This window comes from Clytia hemisphaerica, unplaced genomic scaffold, assembly GCF_902728285.1.
Source record: "Clytia hemisphaerica strain Z4C2 unplaced genomic scaffold, Clytia hemisphaerica genome assembly, whole genome shotgun sequence".
Lineage (NCBI taxonomy): Eukaryota > Metazoa > Cnidaria > Hydrozoa > Leptothecata > Clytiidae > Clytia > Clytia hemisphaerica.
In genome coordinates this window covers 1,005,547-1,024,530 of record NW_027103839.1, presented here as the reverse complement: position 1 = coordinate 1,024,530, position 18,984 = coordinate 1,005,547, and the positions used below count along the sequence as shown (strand labels likewise).

Sequence of the window (18,984 nt, the reverse complement as noted above, 5' to 3'; positions counted from 1 at the left end):
AGCTTAAGTGACGAGTCGATGGTTCAAAAGATGGGAATTCGATTAAAAAGGGCTTTTGAGTAGGTATAAGGCCGAATTCATTTAGAAATCAATGCCAAATACAATTTACATGTACAATCAAAGATTTTGATTCACTTTACGCGTCATAGCATATAGAGAAGAGATTCTAGTGGAAAACTATGCAAAGTTAAAACTAGCAGTCAAGTTGAAAGTATTATTTATGCGAAATTATTTGAATGAAGTCGAAAAAGTTGCTGGATGGTAAAAAGTTGTGGGACTCGAAAATATTCGAAAATGAAAAATCAAATAAAAAATGACGTCATAATCGATTCGAGAAAAGTGTCTTTTCAAAATATTATAAACTTACGAGTGACTACGCATTCAAAAAATATTTCGTTCGAAAAATCACAAAAAATATCATTTTACAATAAAATATTCCGCTAATCTAACGCTTTTTGTTCTTTTTAGACTTTTTGTTCCCGGGAAGGGCACTCTGTTCTTTCAGGGCGGCATGCCCTTCCGCCTTAATATGGGCGAATAACTTATTTCGAGTTGGGAACTCAAATTGACATACACCACAAGCAAAATGTTCTTCTCCTGTTTCATTAGATTGTTGCTGCTGTTGTTGTTGTTGATTGTTCTTAGAACTATTGTTCTTATTGTTCTTATTTCTACGTGCTGGCTTTTTGTTCTCAGGTTTTTTCGAGACGGTACCATCCTCAGTATTGTTATTTTCTGATACTTCTTCTCCTTCTTCGTTTTCATTCACTTCAGAAAGAACCTGTTCCGCTTTTTTCTCAAAGTTTTTATGATGTTTAGAATGGTGTTGGGAATTAGCCAATTTTTCCATATTGTAAGGTATAGAGTCCTTGACAGGTGAATTTTCAAGTTTAGCACACTTTTCTGTTGAATCATCGACATTTTCGTTTACCTTTGTTTCCTCGCTGTTTTTTTCGTTTTCTGGATTCTCATCTCCCGATCGGAATAAGTTTTCCTCCTCTGAATCCGATTCGGAATCACCACCGCCAATCTCGAATAACTGTTTCCCCGAACTCTTGTTACGTTTCCCCGATTGCGATTGGTTCTTACGGTGCACACACAAAGAATCAGAAAGCGGTGAGTCACCAAGAGTTGCTTGAATGCCTTTTTGAACCATTTCGTCCATATGACGTAACCGATCTGCGGTCTCGCGGACCTCCTTTTTCTTGCTCTTACGACGGGGTAGAGCCAATGAGTCTCTAGGGTGTAAACCTTCCTCAATCTCCAACCCAGCCTCCCAAGCTTTCGCATCTTCTTCGTCATACAAAGGCATATTATTTCTCTTTTTCTTTGATTTCTTATCCTTCATCTTAGCCGATCCTTCTCGATGGATACCTCGCTGCTTGGTATACTCCAAAGAATCAGTTGAATGCTTTAAAATGGAATCCTCAGGAATAACACTATTCTTTGGACTCGGTGATCTAGTATGGTCAATAACGTTCCTGAGAACAACATTTGGTGTTAGATTCATCGAATCGATACGTTTCATCACTTCAACCTCGCCATCTTTGATTTGCGCATCTTCGGGACCGTCAAAATCGTCATCATCATTTTGCTGAGCCAGCAATTCGTTAGCTAACTCATTCTCCATTTCGGTTCGAATCAGTTCCATGTTCTCTTTATGTTTCTTAGATTTCTCGTGATTAGAAAGCGCTTTATCGGACTTGAACGTTTTATCACAAGCGATACAATAAAACTCGTCTACCATTTCAACATCCTCGTCTGCGGACCCTTCATCGGTCGATCCGACACCGTCATTGGCTCCAGTGCCACCAAACTGGTCGTCAAAATGTGAATCGATGTTATCCAGAGCTGAATCATTCATTGTCATCCAATCTTGTTCTGTGTAATCCTCAAGCGCTTCGTTCCGCTTCCGTATATCGTCCGCTCGCTTCTGATCGGCTTTCCGTTTATTCTCTTGTTTCGCAGCCTCCATTTGCTCGCGGTACGCTTTGACACGTCGGTCACGCTTACGTATGTACTGAACCAACGCGCGTACTTCTTCGTTACGTTTACGTCTAAATTGATCGCGTATCTTTTTATTTTCTTTCTCCATTAAACGTTGCGTAGGTCGGTTGGGAGCTTGACGAATATCATATTTATCTTTCCACACGAAAGATTTCTTGGTGCAGTAACTCAACCAATACGAATAGAAAGGAGCTACAACTGTCTCATAGTCACTGTTCGAGTCACCGAAATCCGGTGTCTCGTATTCGTCAGCCGATTCTCCTTCAAGATACGGTTCCTCCTCTTCGGCTACCATCGTAAATACCTTCCCGTAGACGGCGTAAAAACCGTTCGGGGTATCATTATGTCCGGTGTGACATCCTGGGTTGAAATATTGCATCAAATCTACCGAATCATCTACAAACTCATCACCACCACGTAAGATTGCTTCACGATGTTTATCGTAGAAAGCTCGTTCTTGTCGGTCACTCAAAACATCATAAGCGCCTTGTATCTCGCGAAATATCTCCGTATATTCATCAACTTTATCCGGATTTTTATCCGGGTGATAACGCAAAGCCATTTTGCGGTATGACTTTTTGATTTCTGCATCGTCAGCATCACGTGGAACGCCGAGAACTTCATAATGGCACCTCATGTTGTTGATGTTATTGTTTTTTATTTTTGTTTATTTGATTTGTTTTGCTAAAAGTAGAAAAAATAGATTTTATTGATATATCGTACAGTTTAGTCTAACAGAGTAAGTCTAGTCTAACACACCATTTTCGTTAGAATAGAGAAAGTCTTGGTCGTTTATCAACACTCAAACAGGGATAAATAATATTACAGAAAAGATTCCGTTACTTTCTCAACAAAATATCACAATTATCCAATGGGTGCTTCAAAGATACTACTAGTTACTGCTTACTGGAAAAGTGTCGAAAATCTGTTAATCCATAAGCCTCAAATCCTCATAAACTTTGGTACAATCCCTCCTGAAGCAAAGGTAAAAGACAGTGTATGATCACTGATCTTTATATAACCCTGGACAAAGCAATACCTGCCATCTTTGATTGGAGTTTTTTTAGAATTGGTACCCAAGGAGAAGCCATTGCAATGCTAAAAATTAACGTCTAACGCCGCTACATCATCAAAAGAATTTGAGGAAAAGTAGACCTAGCGCTCTCGATGCATTTACACCGCTATCGAGTAGTGCCGACAATAGGGTACCAATTTTCAAAAAACTCCGATCAAAGATTTTGCTTGGCTGAGATTGAGAAGCTTGGTCCAGGGTATATAAAGGTCAGTGTGTATGATTCCGACACTTCCTTTCTACCTTTTAATAGTCAATTTCTGATGAAGAAGACGTGCTTAGGTCCACATAGCTTTAATGAATGTTAATCAAGATAAGGTTTTGACTACGCAATTTGTTTAATTCCAAAGCTTTTATCATAATTAGATAGAAGTTGACAGGCTTCAATTCAAACTTCTATGAGATTTAGTATTTTGGAAAATAACCATCCTCCTCTCCCATGGTGGCTGGTTGATGAAAGAAGTCAAAACAAAAAGTTACTAAAGTACTGCTTGAAACATTGAGCTCCTGTGAAAAGTGTATGAAAAATTAACTAAAACTTCTTTGTGCTTATAATAAAACAGAAATTCACTTTGTGGTCACTTTTGTTATCACGATTAGTATAAGTGTGTACGAGACGTGATTCTCACAGTCTGATCAAGAAAACATGTATTTGTGCACATTATATACCAAAGGAAAAGATACGTCAATCAAACAAAAACCCAAATGGGGCATATTAACCGAGCTTTCATCACTTGAATAGGTGATGATAGGACTGATAGCTTGATTTTATACTCAAACTCTTTTTTTGCAGAATGTTAGAATCTCAAACGTAATCTGACTGAGCTAGGTAAACAAATCGAATAGAAAACCGAATATTATTATCTTTGTCCCGATTTTGTCAGAGCAAAAATATTTTACATCGACAATTACTCTACAGTACAAGCCTTTTGAAAAAAGAAAGTATTCTCATGTATCGGAATATTCATGAAAAATTGGCCAAAGAATTCTGAATATAATATATCAGAATATAATTTTTTTTACATGGGGCCCCAGCGGGTCTGTGACACAGGGGTGTATTTGGGTAGGGTAGGGTTTAAGTTGTAAAAAAGCGTATATTCACATAAACTTGAACTGAATCAACTCTTTCAAAGCTGCTAACACTCCTAATAGTGGCTAACTACTGTAGAATTCTAGTTGTTTTATTTCAAAGGCCGAGCAGAAAGATAGGTAGATAGATATTTTTCACATCCTCTGACAAGTAGAACGCAGTACCGAGTAACTAAAAAAACAAAAACATAGAAAATGTAAAGCAAACATAACACTGAAGCAGGTATAGGAAGAAAATACTATAATAACATATATCATCCTTCATCATTACATTTTTGAAAAGGTATCATTTACAAGAAATCGCATAACTGATTTCTCTTTTACGCAATAGGGAGATTGCAGAGGGAGGAGTTTTGATCATAGATAAAATAAAATGAACAACTATTCAAAAATCAACATGCACACAGACTGGACATCCAAATAACGAGTACAATGAGTGTTATCTAACTTCAGTTATGACTTCAAATTATTCAGAGCCACTTATTTTAGAACATGGATATGAATATGACTTTAACTTTTAAAATGTTAAAAGCCTTCAAACTAGAAAAACAGCACTGAATTAATAGCTTAGAAACCTTTCCAGTTCATCTTCTATCATAAAAACCAATAAAAATAAAGATCTAAGAAGTAGAAGAAATAGTTTGTTAAACTGAGATCTAATTTCCTGAAGCAACAACACTTCTCAAAACAACTTCTTTACTCTATTACAGAGCTAACGAAAGAACTAAACGTAAAAAAAAATAATTCGTCAGTAAAAATCTTTGTTTAAAATAAACAATATTTGGATTTGCACTAGGGAAAAGTAAATGTAAAGAAAGAAAAATATTGAAAGTTTGAAAACCAAACATTGCAAAAAGATTATTTCGAAAACATGCTAAAACTTGTATGTAAAATCTATGTCTGCATGAAGAGGGAAAGTAAATAAAGTAGCAGATTTTTATAGTGATTTTCAACTTATGATGACTGGCTGTAACTCTTAAGACGTCGTTACACTACATTAATGTCTATGTCAAATCTTTCAATAAAAACATGGGAGAGAATCTAAACTTATTACCAAAAAATCTAATTTCCAAAATAACATAGGAAATCCATCTGATAATGAATTTATAATGTATTGTGTTCATGTAAAAGACAATTTTGGAAATCAGAAAAAACGAAATTACAAGGCAATCATCACTCTGATAACGAAGGGGTTGGTTCAATTTAATGTGTAGTAATAAAAGAAATATAATAAACTGAAATTAATTTTACTATCAAAAGTTGACATTCTGCCTCCCCTGCCTACAGTATTTTCTTTTGATCATTAGTTCATGACAATCAAAATCAAGTGCATGAAATGTTCTTAATTTCTTACAAAAAAAAAGAAGAACAAAAAAATTCAGTTAAAGAGAAAATGTTCAATTTCAGCAGGAAATTTTTAGATTTTTAAAAATCTGTAGCAATTTCATATACCACAAAAGTGTTTTAAAAGTATCTATTTAGTGTACTAAGTGCAAATAGGGGTGGTGTTAACCTGCCAATAATCAAATGCACTCAGTGCATTTGGATACTAACTGACGGATGGTTGGTATTCTTTCATATTTTCAATTTTCCACTTAGTCATCATGTCTAGTACCAACTGCATGAGCCCCCCCCTGTACTAAATTTTATAAAGGAAAAAGCAAAATAATCCCATATGTTTGAGGTTTTCAGAGACGGAAGTCTTCAAAGATGGAAGTCTTCAATGAGGTACTCAAGGAAAATAAATCTTCAGTTCTTTTACATTAAACAAGCAACATGCTGAATGGACCTACCTGTTGATCAAAATCAGAAAAAAATAGGACAAATAGCAAGGGAATAAGAAAGTGTAGTGAGCAGCTTGAATAGATTACCGTGAGTATCAGAGCTCAAATTAGTCAAAAAAGTCCAAAAAAAACTAACATTAGGCACTTTTCTACCCAAATTACCATTTTATATCACTATACAAAAAAATAAGAAAACAATACCAAGCCAATCTCGAGAAATGCTCATTTTCCCTAAATATGACGAAAGGGAATTTCCCCAAATAAGAAAATCCGATTTTTACGGCCAAAATAAATTTTCCGAAAAAAACTACTTCAGTCACATTTTAGAGAACCTTGCCCTTCATTTTTGTCCAAAAAATCAGAAAAAACTAATGAAGCAATTTCACACAAAGTCCAAAAATCCCATTTTTAGGCACTTTTTGGCCCAAACTTGCCCAAAATAATTATTTTATGAAAATCAGGCTTCATCAGAGTTTAAATATTATCATTTCACATCAAAGTGCAAAAATTTAGAAAAAAATATCAATCCAATCGCGAGAAATGCTCTTTTATCCTAAAAAAATGATATAAGGGAATTTCCCCAAATAAGAAAATCCGATTTTTACGGCCAAAAAAAATTTTCTGAAAGAAACTGCTCCAGCCACTTTTTAGAGAACCTTGCCCTCCATCTTTATGCTTAAAATCAGGAAAAACTAATGAAGCAATTTTGCACCAAGTCCAAAAAAACTTATTTTAGGTAGTTTTTGGCCCAATCTTGCGAAAATCCGTATTTTATGACGAAAAAAAATTTTCCGAGAAAAATTACTTCAGCCACATTTTAGGGTGCCTTGCACTCTATCTTTCTGCCAAAAATCAGGAAAAACTAATGAAGCAATTTTGCACCAAGTCCAAAAAACCTTATTTTTAGGTAGCTTTTGGCCCAAATTTTGCGAAAATCCGTATTTGACGACGAAAAAAAATTTTCCGAGAAAAATTACTTCGCCCACATTTTAGGGTGCCTTGCACTCTATCTTTTTGCCAAAAACCAGGAAAAACTAATGAAGCAATTTTGCACAAAGTCCAAAAAACCTTATTTTTAGGTAGTTTTTGGCCCAAATTTGCCCCCCAAAAATTTTTTTCAAAAATCGGGCTCCGTCACTTTTTGCTATTTTGTATCATTATGAAAAAAATAGAAAAAACTAATGAGCCAATCCCGAGAAAATCTTGTAACAGACGAACGGACAACGGTCAAATTAAAGGACCTCCCGGTAGGTCCAAAAAACAATTTTAAGTGGTGTCTTCAAACATCTCTTAAGTAAGTAACAATAATTTTTGTCAAAAATTATAGCTTTGAAGGCAGATTCTTTTTTCTGTATAAATAATTTGGAAATATTCAAGGGAAATCATAATCACTTGGGTTTAAGTTGTGTCTATATCCTTCATTATAGAAATGATTAGAGCCTATTCAAATTTAATCCCAGGACATTTTTCATACCCTTTTAGCGTCCGGTCATCGGACGCTGTCCATCCTGAAATCACTAAAATTTTGTTAAAAGCAGCCTTTTTAATGGAAAAAACGCTAGAAAAAGAGCCTTTTTGGCCAGCAACCGACGCTGCCCTGCCTTTCTAAAATATGGCCTGAATCCCAATTCTTGACTGAAAAAATCTTTAAAATGGCAACAGACATATATAAAAAATGAAAAATCATCTTATATTCACCATGGAAATGAATTATTTAAAAAAGGGCTTTTATGTATCACGATTTGGCTTACAAAGAACACTTGTATTGATAGCAGAATTGTTTTAGCATTTTTTATCTAACTTTCACTTCAGTTTCTAAAGTCAATTAACCTCAAGTGTAAACTAATTCTTGTTTTGCTTATTCATCAACCAATATACCATTGCAAAGATAATACTGGGAGTAGCCCTATAGCCCAATACTAAAAAGGTGATTGCATAGAAAAACACAATCTAAAGTAGACCATGAGTTGCAAAACCATGTTTTTGCTGTTTTTTTTTTCACTTCCAACTTCAATGTGGCTATCATGTTCTTCATGATGAATGCGACACCCACGGTATGGTCTAAACTTTTTTGAAATTTAGCAAGTCCTGAACGCACATGTCCAGGGCATGTTTGGGGCCAAAAGAATGTTTTGCTATCTTGGCCGAATATTACTCGAAAATGATCAGGGTTGCCATATGGTTTGTTGTTAAAATACACTCCTTGAAAATCTTTTAAAAGCATCCCTACACATTGATGAATGGCCAACTAGATTTATAGGTGCCCCTAAATACAAACCAAGCAATTGTGTCAAACTGCTCATAGCCAGAGTGTCAGGCATGATGTTTTAGCCTCCATTCAACAAGTTTTTACTACAGTACACTCATACAAATGTCTGATCTTTGTTACAGCTTGTTTTATTGTATACAATCAGATTTTAGTACCTTAAGGGAAGAAATTTTGATGGAAAATAAAGTTCCTGCAAAAATTTATTCTTCCCATCATAGACAGGCAGCTGACGACATCTAAAATCTGGACAACTTTGGGACAAACGTCGAGTTGATTTTTCTTGTTCCCATATATCTACTGATCCTAAAAATTTTACTCGGCGTCCGAAAATTTATTTAACGGACATGTCCGGTAGTAATTTGTCAAATGATGACGTCACCACCAAAAGTGAAAATTTGATTTCAGCTTATAATAATGATATCTATACCATTCGACGCATTTTTCGATCTAGATTCTAAATCACATCAGTCTCAATAGGTAAAAATTTAGATTTCAAAAGTTATGACTTAAATTTGACATGTGATTTTGGTCAATCATGACCCTCTCACTCCCTAAAAATGTCAAATTTCAACGTCATCAAATCGAAAAATAATTTACACCATTCGAAAGCTCGTCAAAAACTATATAGAAGACAATTAAACGGGTATATTCGATTTCTCAGGCTAACTCGAGAAAATTGAGATCGTAATTCCTTATAAAATGAGGCATTTTTTCAAAAATGCTAGGAGAAGAGCTAGGGACCTCAATAACTTTTCATATTCAAATTTTTACTTATTAAGATTGATGTGATTTGAAATCTACAAAAACGCATCGAATGGTATGTAAAACTTTGAAATTTTGCAACATCAATTTTTCACTTTTGCTTGTGACGTCATCAATTAATAAATTATCCTCGGACACGTCCGGTAAAGATTTTTAAACACGCCGAGTAAATTTTTCTGACTCTCTAAACTATAAAGATTTCTAAATAAGTACTCAATATTTGTCCCTCGAATTTTAACTGATTCACTTTTTTTGATGTCATCAGCTGCCTGTCTATCATCAGTCAAATTAAATTCTTGCCAAATATAAGTTTTCCCATATACATTTTGTTCAATTTTTTGCACTATAGGTCCTATTTTCAACATTTTCACCCTAATTTTGAGCCTTGAAACTCAATGTCCGCCAAATCAAAAATCAAATTAATTTCATTGCCGATCTGCCAAATTGAATTCCCTCTGAGAACATTTTTTTGGGCCATCTGCCAAATTATATTTGTGAGGAGGCTAAATAACAGACTCGCTTTGAGATTATATCTTGTAGGTTATATTGATGTTATTTGTCTTATGCTATATATCTTGTACATCATGTATTATCTAGGTCCTGTATAATGTTATATGTTACTTGCATATTATATTTGTATTATATATTATATATAGCTAGTTTGCCATCTTCCCTGACAGTAGAGATCATTGTTTGTATTTGAGGCTAGTCTAGATCTCTACTGGCCCCCAGTGCACTTCATCTTTGAGTTCCTTGCTGGGAGAATGGGCCGAGTGAGCTCTCCTCCTTGTTCCATGTGGTTTTGAGAGTCCATTCTCTCCAGCAAGGGCAGTTGAGCCTTGACCATCAACCAAGAAGCAGCACGTGATGAGAGATAAAGTCTTCATACTTTTCTCCAATTTGATTGACTAGATATCTCCAAACTCTTAAGTGACTAGAGGGATTTATTATAAGGCATAGTTTTGTCTGAAGTCAATATTAAACATGAACCAAACATCACATGTAGTCATTTCATCATGACCCAATAACCCACTTTCTCACATATTCCCCCAAAAGTTTCTTCTCTTAAAAGGTAATAGTTGTTTGAGAGATCTTTTGAATAACCACAAATTACTCCAGCATAATTTTTTTAAGGAAAACATCCAGGGGCGGGGGAATTTTTATCACTGTGTGAAAATTCTGGTTTACCCCGATTTTCCAATATAATCCCGATTTTTGAATCCGATAATTAAAGGAATACTCTACCCCATCGCTACATGCCATAAACATGTATATAATATGTTTGATTCACTCTACTAAGAGCACAGAATCATAGTCTCAAAAAGTCCTCATGTTAGTTTATGTTCTTGTTTGATAACCAGATGAAGCCGCCTCCTTCAGAGAACTTATTACGATGGAGAGTCCCTCTCACACAAACAAAAGCTTCTTGACGTCATTTTGAACACAGAAGTTGAAACGTACCTTTTGAACATTGTGTACAGAAAGCATTTATATTTCTTTGAAATAATAAAATATTTTTTCTACAAGAACAAATTTATAGGAAACAATTTAAGTGATTTTATTTTTTTGAATCTAGAGAAAATTGAGTGTGTGAATTCACCACGTTCACATACCCTGTATCCACCCCTGACATCATATAATTGATTTATATTACAACACAGCTGTTACAACAAAATTTATCCTGTTTGTACTGGTTGGGGGAAATTAATGTCTGCTGGAGTATTTTCTATTTGATAGTCAATTTCGTATTCCAAACAACTATCAAAATCAAAATGAAAATTTGTTGTTTTGAAAAAAAATACATATCGCATTCAAAAAGAAAGAGCAAAAGTTTTTTATTAAAGGAGAGAAGACAGTTAGTCACACTAGGAAATCAAGCTTTCAGAAAAAACAACATCAGTCAACTCATCTACAGGATGTATTTGCAACAAGGATGAGAGTTACCTGAATCAAGTTCCCATGACAATTAATTAAAACTTGAAAACTTAAAATGAGATAAAATGACCGATTGCGAACATTCAGCAGCCAGAATATCAAACAACCAAATTTTGTCATTCAATCCCTGAGACACCGCTTTGATTTCTAAGGCCTTGTTTATACGCTAAAGTAAAAATAATTCCGCACATGTAAATGGGTCAGTGTTTGAGGTCTGGCAAAATTTCCAGGAAATAGCCTATCCGGCAGTGCGCGGATCTAGGTTCCGTCTATGGCTCAAATTTTAGGCAATTTCTCATAATTTTCGAAAATGTTACTTTGATTGATGAACAAGTTTTGGAGAAAAGCTAATTTTAAAACGCTCGGGTAACTTAATGCATGTCCCAGAATTGCATTAATTTTTCCGCCCCAGTTCCAGTCCCTAAACCATAACAAACTATACATTTTTTGAAGCGTATTTGGATGGAGAATACTGTATTTGGTGTAACTTAAATTCTTTCTCAGTATAATTAGAGATATCTTAAGAAAAATGGGGCAGAAAAATTAATGCATTTTTGGGACATGCATTAAGTTACCCGAGCGCCAACCTGGATTTTCCGTCACGGCGCAACGCAAACTTTAAAGTACACTAAAATATTACCTTGGTGTTTTAGAGTGAATTGTTTTAGTGATTCTCAACAGTCCTATAAGTCTAATATTTTAAACATTTAAAAACTTAAAAAAATTCTGCTTTGTTCAATTTTATCTAGAAATTATGATTTTCTGTCACGGCGCAACAGAATTTTAGACCCCAAAAAAACTCCATTGGACATCTGAAACTACTTAATTTCTTCAGTAACTTCAAAATTATCAATATTTAAAAACATTTGGAAGGTAAACTACTTTGTAGCCTTTATATGCCCATTTTGTAAAAATCTTTATTTTTGTGAGCTTTCCAGGGATTTTAGCCCGGAAATCAGAAATCTGGTCATAACTTTTCAATGGAGCATGTTCCTGCTCTGATTTTTTCACATATTGTTCATGAAATGATATTCTTTATGTCTATATAAAAATTTTTGACATTCTGAAAACTTCATTTTTTGCCATTTTTCAGATTTTTTGGGACGAGCTTTTTGCTTATTGCTTCATATGTATTTTTTAATACACCTTTCATTAACTCAAATCAAATGACTTTAGAGGTTCAGTGAAATAAATGGTGGCCAAATTTCTGTCCCATGTTTTGTCAGATAGTCCCAAGTTAGAGCAGTTGAGTTGACGGTAGCTAAGAACCTGAACTAATCTTCAACATTAAAGCTAGAGAAAATATTAGTATCAGCAACACTTTCTTCCCCTGCCTGCCTATCAGCCTGTTGTGCTGGCCACCTTTTCAGCTTTGCCCTTGCTTGCTTGGCCTGGCTGCTGAGCTGAGTGAGTCGAGGTGAGTCTTTCCCAGACAGTACTAATCTATAAATTTGATTATCGAAGTAATCGAACGACCATTTATCGATGAACAATCGAATTTCAAGTACCAAAATTTCAAAAAAAATGTGATTCTTCGATCACTTTCTTAACAACCCTTCGAAGACTCGATTACCGTTCGAGTACTTTGACTGTTATTGATTACTTTCAATAACCAATTGATTACTCTGATAACCAGTTGATTACATAGACCTTGGAATACCTTGGAAAAACCAAAAACATTGACCTAAAACCAAACCACAAAAAGAAGCCATAAGAATCACCTTCAGTACTTCCCCGCCATTTTGAGTGTGCTCGCCCTGGGTTTCCTCAAATAACCCATATCGCATATTCTGATTGGTCGGAGAAAGCGAAAGTGGTTTTCACGCGTAAATCGCGTGTTTTTATTGGACGAAAAAAACTCAGTCTCATATTTTAGTGGACGAGATAAACTCGGTTTCAGATTCCGTCGCTTTTCTACAGGAAACAAATATCCGACACAATCGAAGGTATACAATATGATCTAAAGCATCAATAATAATGATCGTAAAAGTGATTGACAGTCGAGGATTATGCCCTAAATAAGAGAATACCCAAGTTAGAGGATTACCTTATTTAGGAGATTTTCATTCTCTTATTTCAGAGAATGTTACCTAAACTAGGAGAATTCTGTACGTTTCACAAATTTACTTTGAGCAGACTATTTGCGCAATATGAAAATAAGATCAAGTGAAAGATCACGTTTTCGTGATTCCGATGACCCAAAAACCAAAATAAAATACCTTTTCATTCTTTTTCAAACTTCGAAAAATCATAAAATAGCCTCATTTGCATGTGTTGACGTAATTTTTAAAATAATGAAGAAACACCCTCGACCTTCAAAACGCGTTTTTTCTCAAACCCGCCTTATTTAGGAGAGACAAGAGTGACTCACTTTCTGTTTGACCCGCGTTTTAACCGTGCTTAAACACGTTTCTTAAATATGGCACGACCCGATTATTTTTCACGAAATTCTCATGATGTAGATCGGCCTTTAGATTGATAGACCCTAACCATCCTAGGTCCACGAAACAAAAGAAAAGCAGAACTCAACCAAATTTTGCTAGAAGGGAGAAAAAAACATGTTGAGTCGATCTATGAAGTTCAAAACTTGCGCAAAATGATGAGAAGGCCAAAAATTAACGAAGAAAGAAAAGTCTCCTAGTTAAGAGAAAGAAATCTCCTACTTAAGAGACATTCTCTTAAATAGAGTTATCTCTTTATATTTAGGGCATAATCCTCGACTGATTGAAAGTAATCGAACAGTAATCGACGACCCTGCCTATGCCCCGGACAGTCCGGGGCAAATGTCTGGGGTCTGAAAAAAAAACTTTTTCCCCGGACCTACGTCCGGGGCTCCAATTTTTGCGCCATAAATTTACCCCAGACGTATATCGCTGAGCACACTTTAAACCCCCGGACATTTTATCCAGGTCTAAAACTCACCCCCTCACGCCCAAATTCCGAGATTATGTATGTGTTTTTCAGCAACGGAGACGGTAAGGTTCTAATTTGACTAGATCCTGACCAGCTGAGGATGACGGTAAATCAGCACTTTTACCGTCCTCGATATTGCGGGGCAGAACTGCGGGTTATTCCAAATCGCTCTTCAGTCACTCTACCGTCCTCCAAAGTGCAAATATGTACATAATCTCGCTAATGAAACATCGTCGCGTATACATACAGATCGCGTCTTAACGAGACTACTACTGCTCTACTGCTACTACTGTTATATCTATTCCGATGTCGGATTGGCAGACGCCCACGCTAAAGCTCTAAGGGAGGACATTACAAGATCTTTTGGAAGACGGCGTTTGTCCACCCAGTCTGGAAATTGCGACGTGTGCGCCGGATATGTCCGGCGTAGATTTGAGATTTGAGATCTGTTGCTTTTGGCTTTTCCAAGTTAAGTTGGCGCAGCTCCGGCGTAACATTTCCCTCCTTTCTAGACTGGTTGTCCACGGAAGAATATTTCAATGAATTAGAAAAAAGCCTGCGCGGTCAGCGATTCTATAAAAAGCGACCGCGCGGGCTGTCTGGGGCATCCAGGGTAGTCTCTCAAAAACAAATAATACGGACCCCGGGCACGCATCAAAAAAACCCCGTACTGTCCGGGGCATAGCCATAGGCAGGGTCGTAGTAATCGAAATGATTGAGCGAATCAAAAATGATCGAAGAAAATGCCATTATTTGGAGTTGAGTGAGTATTCGATCACTGATAGAATCGATAAATGGTCACTTATCACCTTCGATTATTATTGATCATTATTGATCACTTCGTTTCGTTTCGATCCACAATATATCGAACACGTTCGATTAGTACCGTCTGGTCTTTCTGACGTCTGATCTTTTGACTTTAATCTCGCCTGTCTATGCATATTTTATTAAAAATACTATTAAATCAATACATTAAGAAAGATTGTAAAGTACAAACCCTTCTGTGGGAGTCTGGATGAGTGTTGAGAAGTGGTACTTGAGATTGAGCACCATCATGCATTCATGGCGATATCGATGGGTGAAAACTAGTTTCAATCAGCAATTCCGCCCCTTCAATTTTTTTCGTTCTTTCTAGTCCGTGGTAATTTTCCGGGGGTCAGGATTCGATTATCAGTTAGGGTCAGGGTTGCTAGTAACGGCTTGTCACTGTGCCGGGTGCATACTCGGCGCCTTGGGCCCCGCAGGGTTGCTAGTAACGGCTCGAATTCCAGTCAGGTTTAAAAAGGGGTACTTTTACCCATATTATAATAACATTACCCCCGTCTTTTGCCAGTTTGGTATAATATGTTATGAATTGCGTGATTTTGCTGTGCGACAATAGCTCAAGTGGTAAGGCGTCGGGTTTGGAAACCAAGGTTGCTTGCATTTGGTGGTTCGAACCGAAGTGTGGGAGTATAGTTTCAGAATTAGCAAAATAGCTTCAAATAGTCAAATTCAGAAAAAACTAAGTCCAGAAATCAGAAAAAACAGAGTTAGAGATAGGAAATGGAGAAAAAGAGGAGAAGGGCGGAATTGGTGATTGAAACTAGATCTTTCCATATCGATGTGAGGTACTCGCTAGAATGGATCAGTGTGGAATCGTACGTACTTGATGATATCTACGAAGCGGAGGTATTCGGATTTTTATTGAACTTTCCGTCCTACCTTTTTCAAGCAGAATTTCCGGTCGGCTTTTATTCTGCCGTTTGTAGATAGGATATATAATTTTCTTTCCAATCTTTTCAATTATTTCAATTATCGAATGGTACCACCATCAGTATTATTTATGCCCATAAAAGTCTCATTATTGGTACACATGAATTATGGACTGATGGAGGTTCCAGTGCCAGTGTGTTCCAGTATTTTATTATACCAAATATTTTGGTGATTATAAAGAGATTTGAAAAAAAAAAAGTGTGCTGTGCTCAAGCTCAACAGTCAATAATAGGTTTACTTTTAAAATTCCCTTCCACCAAACTATGAGAATGTCTGATACAGACACTAGATTTTTTATTCAAGTGTCTATAAATTTTAGGGTGTGTCTTGAAAAATGAAGAAAATACCGTTAGATCGGGTAAGGGGGGTCACTCATTAAAAAATGGCATTCATGAGGACCCTGCCGACGCACCGGACTTAACGAACACCGGACACGCAAAAGTCTGGTGTAAAATGAGAATTTTTTTACCACCGGACAATCTCTACACCGGACATGACCAGTCCGGCGTGGGGCCGATGTTTCTTAATTTTTTGTTTCATAAATGTCCAGCGTCCAAAATTCCCTGTATGCAACACCGGACTCTGACACTGGACTTATTGCATCCGGTGTAGCGAAAGGATACTTTTTGCCACCGGACAAATACACCGGACAGTCCGGTGCGTCGGCAGGGTCCTCATTCATGTCTTTTCGCACTTTTTTTAGCCTAGACGATGTAGAAAACATTAGGTATAAGCACACAGTACTTTTAATGGGCTGAAATTTTTTTTTACGTCAGGACCCCCAGAAGCCGTCCGCGGTGGAACCCAAAAAAAGTACAAAAAAGTCATTTTTTCCAATTTTCCAATTTTCGCAAATTTTCAAAGCCTTTCTAAGCTTTTCCAAGCGGAAAAACTTTTTCAAACTTTCAGCGATGATTGACCAAACTGTTACAATCAGTCAGGACCTCTTTGGTCTTTTTTAACATTAGTTCAGATAGAATAAAAACATACCTGATCAACACAACCAAACCTTCTGTCTTGCGTTTACTCTTTCCATCCCAACAACTTTCGTTTTTGCTTATGTAGGTTTTAAAATCCACAAGTAATGAACCTCTTATAGCTTTATCTGAATAAATCTGGTTGAAAACCTTCTGTCAGGTTTCATTCCGTACGTTTTTTATCCACGTGGTGAACCGATTTCCCCGATTTCCCGATAATTAAAAATTGGAACTTTCCCGTGGGCGCGATTGGGCGTATCGCCATCGCGAAATATTTTTCGTGAAAATTTACCGTATTCTAACGCTAATATAATCTAGATAGGAAACAAATATTAAATTTGATCTTTTTTTGTTCGTATTTCTAAATTTCAAGATAAAAAGAACTATCTACGAATTATTTTCTTTAACGGGCGTTGAATCGCCATCGACATATTTAATGATGTCATAATCAATGCCGTGCATATTTTGTCAACATCCTTTTCATTGGATAAATACCACTAAAATATACAAGATAAGTAAACATAAGTTTATCGCCCGCGAGCACAGCTTAGCTAAGCGCACCTCTCTTATTCATTATCTAAGAATTGAAGCGGACAAAGATTACCGCGCGGCTGATAGCGGACGAAGGTTTTTTTGAAGATATTTTCAGTTATAATCCAAGGTAGAACAAACTAAACATGGAAAGGGGGTATTTTTTAGTGCTCTATATGATGATCGCATGGTGGCCACGCTCCTGGAAATTCCTGGAATATCCTGGAATTAATGTTTTCTCCTGGAAAGTCCTTGAAACTCCTGGGATTTCTTGTAATTTTTCAAAATGTCCTGGAATGTCCTGGATATTCTAAATTCTTTGAATATATTTTTTTTTCGATCGACTTTTACGTTTCGCATTCTAAAATTGGAAAAATCTTGACTATGTATCTGTCGTTATAATCTATTTCTTTTTCTTTTTAGCAATATCTTGACTGCTATCTGATATTTTCCTTGCTGAGATAGTAATATTTTATTTTTTTATCCTGGAAAATCCTTGATTTTTTCTGTTTAATGCTATTTTGTCCTGAAATATCCTGGAATTTGATGATCTAAAGTCCTGGAAAAAGTCGAAATTTGTCCTTGAAAGTCCTTGAAAGTCCTGGAATTTGAAAAAAATAATTCTGTGGCCACCATGATCGGTATTTCTTTTTAATTCTATGTTTAGATTTTTCTACCCAGCCCCGTTACTATGTACGCGCGCCCTGTTGCTAAGACCTTTGCTTATAATCGAAAGCGAAACCAAGAATATTTAGCGCACACTGCCGTTTGCGTAATATCGATAAAGTGAAATGAGGTCCTGACTGTACTGCCGTCCAAAGCAAAAACCAGGTAAGTCCAAAATTTCGAAAAATTATTTTTTGCTAAAAATTGACTCTACAGCACCCAAGTAACTTATTTTTGAAAAAAAAAATTCAAAATATTTTTCCTACCGGGAAAAACGGCCATGTCATTTTCAGGTATGTCCATCGAATAAAGGAAATTCCCAAGCAAAGGAAGGTAAGTCCACCTATTATCACAGTAATGGACATACCTTCTTTTTAAGGAAAATAAATTATTTCTCTGAGATGGACTTACCTCTTTTATGGACTTACCTTAGTCTAATTATGGACTTACCTTCTTTTAAAAAATGCTATTGCACTGTCAATTTTCCATATACGAACGTTAAGCATTTCGAATGTGTCAATCAAATGTTCGAATTCATTCTAGAATTCTAAAGTTTGTTTCGAAATTTCCCTCACTCTGAACTCGTCTTGTTAATTTAAACATGGACTTACCTTCTTTTTTTGAAAAAATACTATATAACCACGACATTCATTTCTTATGTCAAAAGCAGGTAAGTCCACAATCTCTCAATAAATCAATTATAAATAGCTGAGTAAAAGAAATTGACTAGCCTTTTACTTTCTACAATTACTTTCTTTCCAAAAATACAAAACTTGAGCTAGTTAATAGAGAAAAGGTACCTCGGCCAAGGTCAAAAGGTTTTTTGCGTTTTTCTTAATGTTGACTTTTATGGACTTACCTGCTTTTTGCTTTGGACGGCAGTGTAGGGGGAATGTTATTTCGCAAAAATGGCATAAATTCTTAGCCCATTTGTCAAAAGTTGCCTTTGGGTATAAAAAGAAGAAAAAATCATGTTAAAACCCTATGGTACCCTTTTCAAGGTTGCCATGGGCAGGGTGCCACCGTCGCTCCGCCAGCAAAATCGAAATTTCACAAATTTTCAAAACATAGTGAAGTGACCCCTCATTTGAAAGGTATTTTCATACTGATTAAGAAAATCAATATAATGAGGTTAAATAACACTGTCACAAAAAGTAATTTCCGACAGTTGGCAAAGTTTTGAGAATTTTGCTAAAAGTATTTTTTAATCGTTTTTCTTAAGTT

General features: G+C 36.0%; 1 protein-coding gene across 1 annotated transcript; it reads right to left on the bottom strand.

Moving 5' to 3' along the window:
* Positions 1-325: 325 nt before the first annotated feature.
* Positions 326-2,700, bottom strand: LOC136807394 (dnaJ homolog subfamily C member 21-like). The gene has a single exon (XM_067063975.1). It carries the CDS (start codon positions 2,642-2,644, stop codon positions 446-448), a length of 2,199 nt encoding a protein of 732 aa, XP_066920076.1. The 5' UTR covers positions 2,645-2,700; the 3' UTR covers positions 326-445.
* Positions 2,701-18,984: the final 16,284 nt, after the last annotated feature.

Excerpts from the sequence above, each read along its gene's own strand:
- LOC136807394 (XM_067063975.1), bottom strand. The coding sequence starts at position 2,644 with ATGAGGTGCCATTATGAAGTTCTCGGCGTTCCACGTGATGCTGACGAT.